Genomic DNA, 12,006 nt, shown 5'->3' with positions numbered 1-12,006 from the left:
CAAGCACAAAGGGGTTCACCTTTTTTTCTCCAGTTCATCATTCACACTCTCGTTTAGATTATTTATTAGTCAGTAACTCCCTTTTGAAAGAAATTAAAAGTTCCAACATTCATCCAATTATTATCAGTGACCATGCACCAGTTTCTGTTACTATTTCAAGGGAAGTACCCAGACCCTCGGGTTCAACCTGGAGGTTTAATACGTCTCTGTTAAAAGACCAGGAATTTATTGAATTCTTTAAAAAAGAGTGGGCAACCTTCTTAGAATTCAACGATACTTCTGAAATATCACCAAGTATTCTTTGGGAAGCAGCAAAAGCAGTCATGAGAGGGAAAATCATCTCTTATTCAACGCATAAAAAACGCAAGGAGAAAGCAGATTTATTAGAATTAGGAAATAAAATAAAAACTCTGGAGACTGCTTATGCTGCTTCTGCACAGGAACACATACTGGGGGACCTGAAAAATTTAAAGCTGCAGTTAAATGACATCATCAATAAACAAACACAATTCCAGATACAAAGGCTTCGACTGGAAAGATATGAAAACTCAAATAAATCTGGCAAATTTCTAGCTAATCAGCTTAAAATTAATAAAGAAAAATCAACAATCACTTCGATTATGGACCAAACAGGGAATGTCACCCATGACCCGGTAAAAATTAATAATGCGTTTAAAGACTTTTATCAAAACTTATACACTCCACAGATCAATCCATCAGAACAAAGCATCAACTCATTTCTCAACAATATAAACCTGCCCAAGTTAAACGAAGATCAAATCACAAATTTAGACTCTCCGCTCTCGTTGTCTGAGCTTCATGAAGCTCTGTTACTTATGCCTAATGGTAAAGCACCAGGGCCTGACGGCTTTCCTGTAGAGTTTTATAAGGAATTCTGGGAACAACTGGCACCAACGTTTTATAAAACGGTAAAATTTATCAATGAAAGCCAATCTCTACCACCTAACATGAACTCTGCCAACATTATCCTTCTTCTAAAACCAGACAAAGACCCCACGAGTCCTTCAAGCTATCGCCCCATTTCTTTAATTAATGCAGATGTAAAAATTATCTGCAAAGCACTAGCACAGAGAATAGAAAAAGTCACTCCTCACATAATTGACTTTGATCAAACTGGATTCATCAAAGGCAGACACTCGGATGACAATGTCCGCAGACTCGTTAACATAATAGACTTTGCCACCATCAAAAACCAGGAAATGACTATACTATCACTGGATGCTGAAAAAGCCTTTGATAGAGTAAACTGGAAGTTCCTCATTGCTGCCCTCCATAAGTTTGGGTTTGGAGAATCATTCATCAATTGGATCAAAATATTATATCACAACCCCAATGCATCAGTTAGAACTAATAAACAGACTTCCAACAGGTTTTTTCTTGGAAGAGGAACTAGACAGGGTTGCCCACTCTCCCCCTCTCTTTTTGCAATATTTATCGAGCCTCTAGCTGCAGCAATAAGACAGAATGAGAGCATTAAAGGAATTAAAACCAAACACAGCCATCATAAAATAGTCTCTATGCAGATGACATATTACTTTTTTTAAGTAATATACATTCTGTAAATGAAACGGCAACAATCATTAATGAATTCTCTTCTATATCAGACTATTCCATTAATTGGAATAAATCTGTTTTATTACCACTGAACAGTAATGCGGAGCAAGGACTCACAATACCAGTTAAATCAGGCAATATAAAATATCTAGGTATTTATTTTTCCCCCAAAATATCAGAACTGGTGCAGCTAAACTACACCCCATTACTGAAAAACATACAGGACGATCTAACACGCTGGACCAAACTGCCTCTGTCCCTTATGGGCAAGGTAGCCACGGTTAAAATGAAAATCTTACCCAAAGTTAATTATCTCTTCTCAATGATTCCCACACAACCGCCATTAAAATGGTTCAAAACATTAGACTCATCCATATCAAGCTTTCTATGGAACAATAAACCTGCAAGAATTAGTCTAAAAACTTTAAAATCTGCAAAAAGCTGTGGAGGATTAGAATTACCTAACTTCCACAATTACTTTCTTGCAAATAGATTACAATACATCTTAAAATGGTTAAAAAATAATCCAGAAACCAACTCATGGTTAGACTTGGAACAGGCGTTATGTGGAAAGATCAACCTGTCAGATCTTCCATTTATTAGTCAAACAGTTAAAAAACAGGATTGTTTCAAAAGTATTAATATAAATGCCACTTTAACAGCCTGGTGGGAATTTCTCAAAATATCAAAATCATCAATTCAACCGTGCAAAATGACACCCATCTGGAACAACCCAGACATCCTCATAAACAAAAAAATTATCCACTTCCCAGCTTGGCAAGCAGGGGGCATAAAACAACTAGAGCACATAATTATTGATAGAAGATTCATAACTCCCCAGGAACTTCAAGACAAACATGGAATATATAACTTCTTGGAATATCAGCAACTTAAATCATTTATTTCTAAAAAGTTTAAATACAGAGACAACGATTTAAAGCTACCAGATGTAGTTACCACTCTGATCAATTTCTCAATGAATAAAACTCTCTCCAAAATATACAAACTTTTATGTAATTTAGATACCAATATTTCACTTCCGACAACAAAATGGGATGCAGATTTGAGCATCAGCACAGATGAAAGTTTTTGGTCAGAACTTTGTCTAAACACCTTTAAAATGACAAAAAGTCCAAATCTGCAGCTAATCCATTTCAAAACTCTTCACAGAATTTACTACACTGGACAGAGGATGTTCAAGATGGGTCTCAGTAACTCAGACATTTGTCAGCACTGTGACAGTAATCTACCTGACAATTACATGCATGCACTATGGTTCTGCACGCCTGTCCAGGCTCTCTGGCAGCAGGTATGTGCCGATCTATCAGTCTGGCTTAAGGTTTCAATCACAGCTTCACCGTCACTTTGTGTGCTTGGTGACATGAGTGCCATCGATGTAGAAGGAGGATTAGGCTCTATCGTTTTCATAACTCTTTGCATTGCTAAAAAAACTATTTTAATAAATTGGAAAAGCAAAAAAAATATAAATATAAGTCAACACAGAAATCTGCTGCTTGATCATATCAGCTTGGAAAAAATGTCAGCCCAAAGTTCAAGTAACTTTGAAAGAATTCGGTCTCTCTGGTCTCCCATAGCTAACTCCGTGACTTAGGGGGTGGGGGGGGCATGGTCGTCGCTGCTCCTTGCCCTTCTGCCGTGGGCCGGGGTGGGGGTCGGGGCCTCCGGTGCCTGGCCGGGGGTGGTGGGGGCTCCGTTGGTCGGGGGGTCGGGTCCGGCGCCTGGGTGGGGCGGCCTGGGGCGCTGCGTGGTCCTCTGGGCTTGGGTGTGGGGGTGCGTGGTGGGGGGGTGGGGTGGTGGTCTGGCTTGGCTTGGGGGGGTGGTCCCTTTGCCTGTGCTGGGGGGGGTTGGCGGGGGGCGCTGCTCGGGGGGGGGGCCCAGCGGCGCTGGATGGGCTTCCCGTCTACACCTGGGGCTGGGATCGGCCCTTCCCTGGCTCTGGGGCGGGACGGGACAACCCTCTTGGGGCCCCCGGTCGCTCTGGGTGTCATCCGCTTCGGCTGCGGGGTCTGGGGGTGGGGTGGGGTGGGGGTCTTGTCGGCCCTGTCCTGTGGGGGGGCATTCTGGGGGAGGGGGGGGTGGGCACTATTGGTACGGGGCAGGGGGGGTTGACGGGTCGGGGTCTCCGCTGAGGCCATCGGCGGTTTCCCCGGCCGGTTGGCTGCCTCGGTCCCGTCGAGGCCTGACCAGAGCTCTTCTAGGGCCGGCGTTTGGGGGTGGGGGCCTGGGCTTGCTCCGGGGGGGGCCGGCGCTTTCTGGCTCCCCTCTCTCTGTGTGGGGGTGGTGGTGCTGGGCCTGGGGTGTCTGCGCCTCGGGGGGTGGGGCCCCGGGGCTGGGTGGGCCTGGCCCCCTTGCTGGGGGGGGGGCGGGGGACGGCTGTTTGACCACCGGGGGACAGTCTATCATCTGTCCCCAACTTACCCCCTTCCTCATATAACCTCATAATAGGGTGAGGGGGTGGGGGGCTTAGCCTGCGATGAGCCTTGGGGGGGGGGTTTATTAGGCAGTGGCCCCCCTCCTGTGGTTGCCGTATGGAGTGGGCCCCCCCTCTTTCGGTTTTATTTGCACCTTAGACATGTAGGGCCCTTGGTAGGGGGGGTGCTTGGACATCACTGTGAGTAATCAGGAGATGTCCCCTTAGTGCCCTACCTGCCAATTTTAACCGCACCCCCCTTAGTACACACACCCCCCCCCCCCCTCAATATATACACCCCAACATAAACACACACACATGCACACACACACTCTCTCAAACACACATACACGCACACACATTTTGCAAGGAAGGTGGGACCTAGGACCATCTGTCCCCTGCCTCTTCCCTGGTGGGGGGTACGGGCCCCTTTGCAACGGCGGCTGTGTCCCCGGGGTGCCGGCTTCCTGGGCCCGGCGGTGCTCTCTCCGCGCGGTGGGGGGGTTCACATTACATCTGAGCCGGGGGTGTTCGTGTCCCTGGGGGGTGGGTTCTGGTCCTTGCTCCTGAGTGCTGGGCCCCGCCAAATTTCCAACTGTGGCCGAGCCTGGTCGGGCCATATTTACAACACCCCTTGTGGGCCCTCTTTTTTTCCCCGGGGTTCCCCCCTCCTGGGCGGGGGCGGCGGGCCCCTGCCTCGCTCCTCCCTGGACCAACCGTGGGCCGGGCGGATGGCTGCCTGGAGTGCGGAGTGGGTCTCCCTTGGGGGGTCCTGGCTCGTACCTGGGGTTGGGGCGGGGGGATGCCCGGAACTCCTGGGTGGTGGTGGGGTGCTCGTCTGGGGCTGTGGGCGTCCTTCTCCGGTGGGGCCCTGCGTTGGGTTCTCCCGGCGCGGCGGGGGGGCTGCTCTCCTGGTTGGGCTGGGGCGGCGCCCTCTTTCCCTCCGTGCCTCCCTGCTCTATGGCTCTGGGGGCCTTGCGGCGGCCCTGCTGGCCCTGGCCTGGGTGGCGGGCTTGGTCGCCCGGGCGGCGGTTGTTCCCCGCCGGTTCCCGTGTGGCGTTGGGGGGATTCCGGCTGCCGCTGCTGGTGCGGTGGGGGTCTTGGGGTGGGGGTGGCTGGGCACTCTCCCTCCTTCTTTTCACGTTCCACCATCCATTTTAGAAGAACATAAACATTCACCTGAGCACAGGTGTTAGCTCAACAGACTGAATGACTGAAATATTTCACACTAGTTGGTTTTAAGGCATAAGTATGCGTGTGAACACTATCTGTTTTGTGTACATGTCGACAGGTGGACATTTCTGCAACTAACAGGTGTGTTTATAACATTTGAGTGTGTGTGTGAACAGGCCCCGCCCTTTTTGTACTACATTTGAACCTTACCGTAACGATAAACAACCAGTAAACCTGTCTGCTCTATGCTGCTTCATTGTCTTATCCCCCTTCCCCTCCTATTATCACCCCCTACCCCCCCTCTCTCTAACGTCCCTCTCTCTTCTTCCCCTCTTTCCTTTTCCGTCCGGTCCAACACCAAAGATTTTCAGACATGTTTGAAATTAATAAAGTTTGGCCTCAATTACAAAAGGGGTTTATTCAGACATACCTTTGGTTTGTCTGAAGATTAATAACCCCTCTTGTTAAAGTAAAATATGTCCAACCCAAGAGGCCCTCAGCTCTCATCTGACTGCCCAGCTGTTGGACAGGACAAGTTAAAAAAATAAATAAATAAATAAATAAATAAATAAATAAATAAATAAATAAATAAATAAAATTGGGGTTGCCAGATAGAGTCGTGGTTTCCAAGCCCGGAATTCATCTAAGAACCACCAGACCAAACAAAAAAAATCCCAAAATATGAATCAGATTTTACTAAACCAAAATTAGCAGTGATTAATCATCTGATTCCTGATTTGATTGAAAGTCCAACTTTTACACATTTTTAATGATCCACCGTTTTTGTAGACAGTCGGACCAAAACATAAAAAGATGACGGACTCCTATTGAACTTTATTAATAACCACAATGTTTATCTCAAAAATGTAAAAAAAAATCAAAAAAATAAAGAGAAAAAGAAAGAAAGGGAAAAAACACAAATAATTAAACATCACTGTCCTGTCCTCACAACATGTGATTTGATGCTGCTAGACAGCCAGCGAACAAATACGAGTACTTCCAAGTTAGTTTGAGTTGCTTCTTTAATTTCTCTTCATCTTGAACAATACTCATATTATTATTTGTAACTGAAATAAAACAGAAAAAATGTGTTCACAGACATTAGCTTTCCATAAGAAGGTATGAGAGGCCAAATGCTAATTCACAGCTTGTGAAAAAACACTTTAAACTGCACAAGAAACAGCTAAACAACTTCCTAAGAAACATAAAAAATGTATAATCAACTTACAAAGACGGAAAATTCCCACAGAGCCGCATCTCCGTGAAAATGTGCTCCATCAAACTCACTCTGACAAAAATTTAAAATCGAAACTTAACAGAAACGACAGATGTCTCACTCTGACTATTTTCCAAAAGGAACTGTCAAGCATGAATTACATAAAGAAAATACTTCTTTTACCAACTTAACGAAAGGCATTACAATCATAGTTCTAGTTTAACTCATGAGCCTCTCATGCTCAAACGAGGAAATTGTTTTGTATTTTTCTCATGAATTTACGTGAGGCAAAAATAAAAGCTGATCTCCTTGTGAAATGCAATAAAGAGGAGCTGGATGTTTAAAAACCTGCTCTCAAAGCTTATTTGGTGATTTTCTAATTTTGATGAAAAGAATATTTTGTGCAACACCAACAGTTAAAATCCTCCCAAAATCTAGTCTATGCATTGATAAAACAAATGATCTGTTGTTTTCCTATTAATATCATAAAAAGCACAGAGGTTTCCTGCCTCATTCTGTCTTTTCAGAGCTGAACACTAAAAAAGACAGACAAATGTAAAATACATTAGCCTATCAAATAGAAAACAAGGACATGTAATAAAAAGGTTTGGAGAGTATAAATAATAATAATAATAATGTTTATTACATTATCAGCATATGCTTAGTAAACAAAGTTACAGGTCGGGGAGCGACAATCAACCCACTTCACATGGGATTACATCATCTGGCATCTGAGGCAGACCCCGTAGCCTGAAACTAAACAGGAAACACGCAAAAAACAGCTACATATATTTGAATATTTAGGATTAAATTATTAAAAGATTAGAATCAAACAGATAAATTGCATTAGCGGAACAGGATAGTGGACACATTTATCATATTATCAGTAGGCTATACATCTCATAATAGCAGGATGATGGCAGGTGAGGCACTGCTTCACCTGCCTCCCTTGACCGTACGTTTGAAAGTTCTTCAACAGGCCACTAAACCAAAACCCACCCAAGTTAAGTACACCTACCTAAAGCAATATTTGCACACAAATTCAGAATAAAAATGAATTTTAACAAACCACAGCGACAAAAAAGATTTTTACTTTTATTTATTTCTCTGTAAATATGATGAATGGAAACATCAATCGTGTGAAATGATCAGAATCCACATCCCTGGATGTAGGAACTCACGTCTCTCCCTCTGCAGTGATCACGCCAAGCCACCCTAAAGGAAAAAAAAAGCAGTTATGACTGGTCTTCAACCTCAGACGGCCGGCCTGCTTCCATCTGCCACATGGTTGCGTCTCACCAGGCAGCTATGCCACTTGGATCCTGAACGATGCGTTTGGCACAGGCGATGGCTGTGCCCACCGAGTCAGACAGAAGCGCTGAGACCAACAAGAGAGGAGAACAAATGTTTCAATTGTTTGGTTAACATATCTGAAAACAAATGATGACAAAAAGACGCCTTTGGTTAGCCTTTTTGGGACGGCTAAAGAGATACACACTATGGTTAACTTTGCTCTTGTTGGGCTTCTGTTTAGTCTCTATGTATTTCTTTTTGTCCCTAAAGACGGGCGGCCGTGGTGCAGTGGTAGGGCGGTCGACCCATGATCGTAATATTGCAGGTTCAATTCCTGCCTTGGCGCCAGTGTTCAGCAGCAGAGGCACCGACTGTGTGTGTGTGTGTGTATGTGGGTGAATGGGACTGTGACTGTAAAGCGCTTTGGGCCTTCAAAAGAGGGTAGAAAGCACTATATAAGTATACACCATTCACCATTCTATATATATATAAGTATACGCTATTACCATTTAAAGAGATTATTAAAGTAAAGGCATATTTTTATAGAATAGCTAATAATAGCCATCATAATTATGAATTAATTTAAAAAATGAAACACAGATGAATCATTCACTCAAAAAGCAACTATGTTTAAAAAAACATTTAAATCCCAAAGTAGAAACAAACTGACTAAAGAAATGGCGTTTTTCAGAACAAGCTGAGATGAGTTTGGACTTCTGCAGCAGACTGGCGATCTGTCTCTTCGCCAAAGAGTGGCCGGGATAGACTCCGGCAGCCCCGTGACCCCGAAAGGGACAAAACCGCTTTAAAAGTTGAATGAATGAGTTTGGACTTAAAATGGTAATAGCTATATACTCGGATAGTCCTTTACCTCCTTCCTTGATTTAGGACCCCAAGTCCCATCCACCCATTCACACACTGATGGCCAGAGGCAACGTGGGGCTCAGTCCCTAGCCCAAGGGCACTTCCACACATGGGCAGGCAAGGCGGAAATTGAACCTGTGATTAATTTCCACGCTACCTCAGTGCTACGGATGTGTGATTTTAGTGAGCAGATGCTCCTGATGGTGCTGGGGTGAACGGGGGGCATAGATGAGGACATGAAGGGGAGTCAGACAGATATGGAGGAGAGAGGTCTGGACAGTGTAAAGGAGAATTCTGAACTGAATTTAGGAGGAACAGGATGACCGCAGAGGTTTTTAGGATCCAGGACGATAGAAAAAAGAGTGACAGGTCAATGTGAGTTGTTAATGTTTGTTCTTTCTTTCCCAGTTCAGGATCAGGCTTGAGATCAAACTTATTGGGGAAGCCTTTAGAGCATTTGAAGTTCATCAAATCCTCAAAGATGGTTTAAGCTGAATGATTCCATAGCTGTGAAAGGGCTACTCCTTCTGTTCCTTTTATTTCTGTCTCTAACCCAACAAGTCAAAATGTAAATGTGTCTGCTAGAGAGGCTAACTTTTCCTAACAGTGTCCATTTCAGAAAAAAAGAAAAAAGTTTTTTTCACTCCGTTACTCACCGCTGCATGGAATTTTGCACCCGTTGACTCTTCCGGTTTTTCCATCGTCACACCACCAATAACTGTTGATCTGGAAGATGCCATAATCCGTTGACCCGTCCCTGTTGTGGTTGATGGCATTGGTGTTGAATCTAGACTCATGTTGTGTCAGGCAGACCCCTGCAGAAATATACCCCCCCCCAAAAAAGCACAGGTCTATAGACTGAACTGGCAAATTCATGAATAAGGTAAAGCCTTAAACAAACACCGCTTTACTTTACCCTCTACACAAAAATCCTGTCAGCACATGCTAATGAGGCTGGCTAATGGCCTGGGAAGGCCTCGGGGTCCCCCCCAGAGGAGGAAGTGGGAGGGAAGTCTGGGCATCTGTGCTTAGACCAGTGTTTTTCAACGAGTGTGCCGCGGCACACTAGTGTGTCATGGGAGATGGTCAAGTGTGCCGTGGGAAATTGCCCTCATTAACTGATCTAAAAACATTTCCCATCTCCAGGATCTCAGCTCTGTGTTCATCCAAACAAACCCTGATAAAACACTTGGAAGTAAGGAATATAAAAGATCATAAAATTATTTTTCTTTGTGTTTTTTTGATTCTATTAAAGACATTTTGATAAGAATGACGGTACCGCGATTTGGCTGCAGCTAAAGCCGTTTGCGGTAAAGTCCCGCCCCTTTAACTGTCTCCGGCAATCATTCTTGGAGGCTTAATCACATGTCATCAGTCTGACCAATCAGAAGTGGTTAAAGTCTCCACTTCCTTGTTCCAATTTAGCTCATAAAGTCTCTCAGTTCCAACAAAAATACCAGCTAAAGCTCGTCTTTAGCGGTGCAGCTTTCCACAGAATCCAGTGTCAGACGGTGGAACAAGAGAACAAAACAATGAAGCTCAGAGAAGAGAGTCTGTCTGCCCTTTTGCGGCAGTTTTCACACTACATCTCCCATGATGCATTGGGTTAAAGGGACAGCGTCTTAGCGTACAATGAGTCGTCCTTTAACGTCTTGAAACCACAACAAACACACATCAAACTGTTTTTGAATTTTCTAACTTAACTTTTATTTCATCTTTTAGAAAAAAACAGCCACAACTTCCTGCTTTTTCTGCCACAATTATCACAAAAATGCACATGAGATTGCGGGGGGGGGGGGGGGGGCTGTCAATCAATACAGACTGAGTTTGTTTGTTTTTTTGGATGCTGGTGTGCCGCGGGGTCTTTGTCAAGGTTAAAGTGTGACGTGGCTCAAAAAAGGTTGAAAAACACTGGCTTACAACACTGCTCCCACGACCCGGATAAGTGGAAGAAGATGGATGGAAGCTGTTGAAAGACTGAATATAATTTCTGAAATAATGTCTGACTTTCTGTTGAGTTTACACCAAAACCCTAAACTTGCAACATCGTCTCTGACATGGCAGTGATTCCTAGAGTTGTGTTTGTGCAGCGTGTGCAGAGGTCCGTACTCACAGTTGGCCAGGCTCACACCGCGATACCCATCCATTCCCTGAGCCTTCAGCAGGCGGGCCCACTGACAGCGCTCAAACACTTTGGCACTGGCACCGGCCACCAACAGCAAAAACACAAGGCTCTTCATCTTCTGCTCTCGCTTCAGCTGAAAGTCCGTTCTGCCGAATTCTGATGCACACAGACGACGGCTCCATTTATTGACATCCTGTTGGCTGTTGTCCAGTGTCAACATGAAAGTAGACAGACTCCAGTCTCACATTTGACATACTTTGACTGTTTCATGATTGCAACATAAACAGTAAAGTTCACTTTTGATGGTCTGGGCGACAGTTCTCGAAAAGTGGGTGTTGCAAAAGCAAAATCAGAGGGACCCCGGAGTGGGGGGCTTTGCGGCTTGGCAGCGGTGGAGCCCCCCACACTGGTGACCTCCTATTTTACCTGCAGCACACACACAGCACTCCCACACCTCCATACATGGGTGGGGGGGGGGGGGGGGGGGGGGCAGCCGGTCTTCACCCGCCTGGTCCTCTCAGTGCGGCCGGGCTTATGGGTATCCTGTCGGCTGCGGGAAGGGTCGGGCATACGGCGCTGGGGGTCGGCTGGCTGGGGGGGGGGGGTTACTGCGTGGCGGCGGGGGTAGGGAGGGTAACCAGATGATTGTGAGTATGTGTGTGTGAGTGCATGGGTAGGACGGACCTGGGGGCTGGCTCGCTGGGACCCTCTGGGGCTTTCCCTCCCCATCACAGAGAGGGGAGGGCACTGAGAGGGTTGGGGAGGGGGGGTCAGATATTATGGCGGGGGGGGGGGTAGTGCGTAGGGTTTTAGGGGGGTGGCTGTGGCTGTGGGTGCGTGGCGATCCCTGGGTTGCTAAGGTCGCGGGCCTGGGCTGGCTTGCGGGGACGGGGCGCCGGTCGGGTGGTGGCCGGCTCTTGGGTTCCGGGGGCCCTGGCTTCGTCCCTGGCCTTTGTCTCGGTGTCCGGCGCCCGGTGGCCCCCATGGCTGCCGCCTGGTACGGCTAAGCGCTCCTGTCTTGTGGCCTGGGGGCCGGACACTGGGTTCGCTTGTGCCTCTGGGCATTGGGGGGGCCCCTGTAGGGGGGCCCTCTCTGTGCCTGGCTGGTGGGGTGGGCGGTCCCCTCCTCCTCCCCTCCCGGGCTGCCTGGGTCCGGATGCTGGGGGGGCTTCTGGCCTGGGGGGCTCTCCTCCCCTCTCCTGGTCTGGCTGGTCTGGCTGGGTAGGATCTGGCTCCCTTTATGAACACACGGTTCACGTCGGCAGCATGCATGTATCTCCAGCCCCACGTGCACGTGCACACTGCCACACTGCTCCCTGTCTGCTTCAT

The 12,006-nt window shown here is 46.5% G+C and overlaps 1 protein-coding gene across 1 annotated transcript; it reads right to left on the bottom strand.

Moving 5' to 3' along the window:
- Positions 1–7,479: 7,479 nt before the first annotated feature.
- Positions 7,480–10,835, bottom strand: lyz (lysozyme). The gene is made up of 4 exons (NM_001163157.2): positions 10,666–10,835; positions 9,209–9,367; positions 7,695–7,773; positions 7,480–7,610 (listed from the first exon to the last, which is right to left on the bottom strand). The coding sequence occupies exons 1-4, from the start codon at positions 10,790–10,792 to the stop codon at positions 7,544–7,546; spliced, it is 432 nt and encodes a 143-aa protein (NP_001156629.1). The 5' UTR covers positions 10,793–10,835; the 3' UTR covers positions 7,480–7,543.
- Between the last annotated feature and the right edge of the window lie 1,171 nt (positions 10,836–12,006).

The sequence above is a fragment of the Oryzias latipes genome, chromosome 12, assembly GCF_002234675.1.
Source record: "Oryzias latipes chromosome 12, ASM223467v1".
Lineage (NCBI taxonomy): Eukaryota > Metazoa > Chordata > Actinopteri > Beloniformes > Adrianichthyidae > Oryzias > Oryzias latipes.
The sequence above is the reverse complement of the archived record's forward strand: the minus strand, read 5'-3'. Positions and strand labels throughout refer to the sequence as shown.

What these genes read in the sequence shown, in the direction of transcription:
- lyz (NM_001163157.2), bottom strand. Translation starts at nt 10,792, where the DNA reads ATGAAGAGCCTTGTGTTTTTGCTGTTGGTGGCCGGTGCCAGTGCCAAA. An exon ending in GTGCAAAATTCCATGCAGCG is followed by an intron (nt 7,774 to 9,208) that starts GTGAGTAACGGA and finishes TGTTGGTCTCAG; the next exon opens with CGCTTCTGTCTGACTCGGTG. An exon ending in CCAAGTGGCATAGCTGCCTG is followed by an intron (nt 7,611 to 7,694) that starts GTGAGACGCAAC and finishes TTTTTCCTTTAG; the next exon opens with GGTGGCTTGGCGTGATCACT.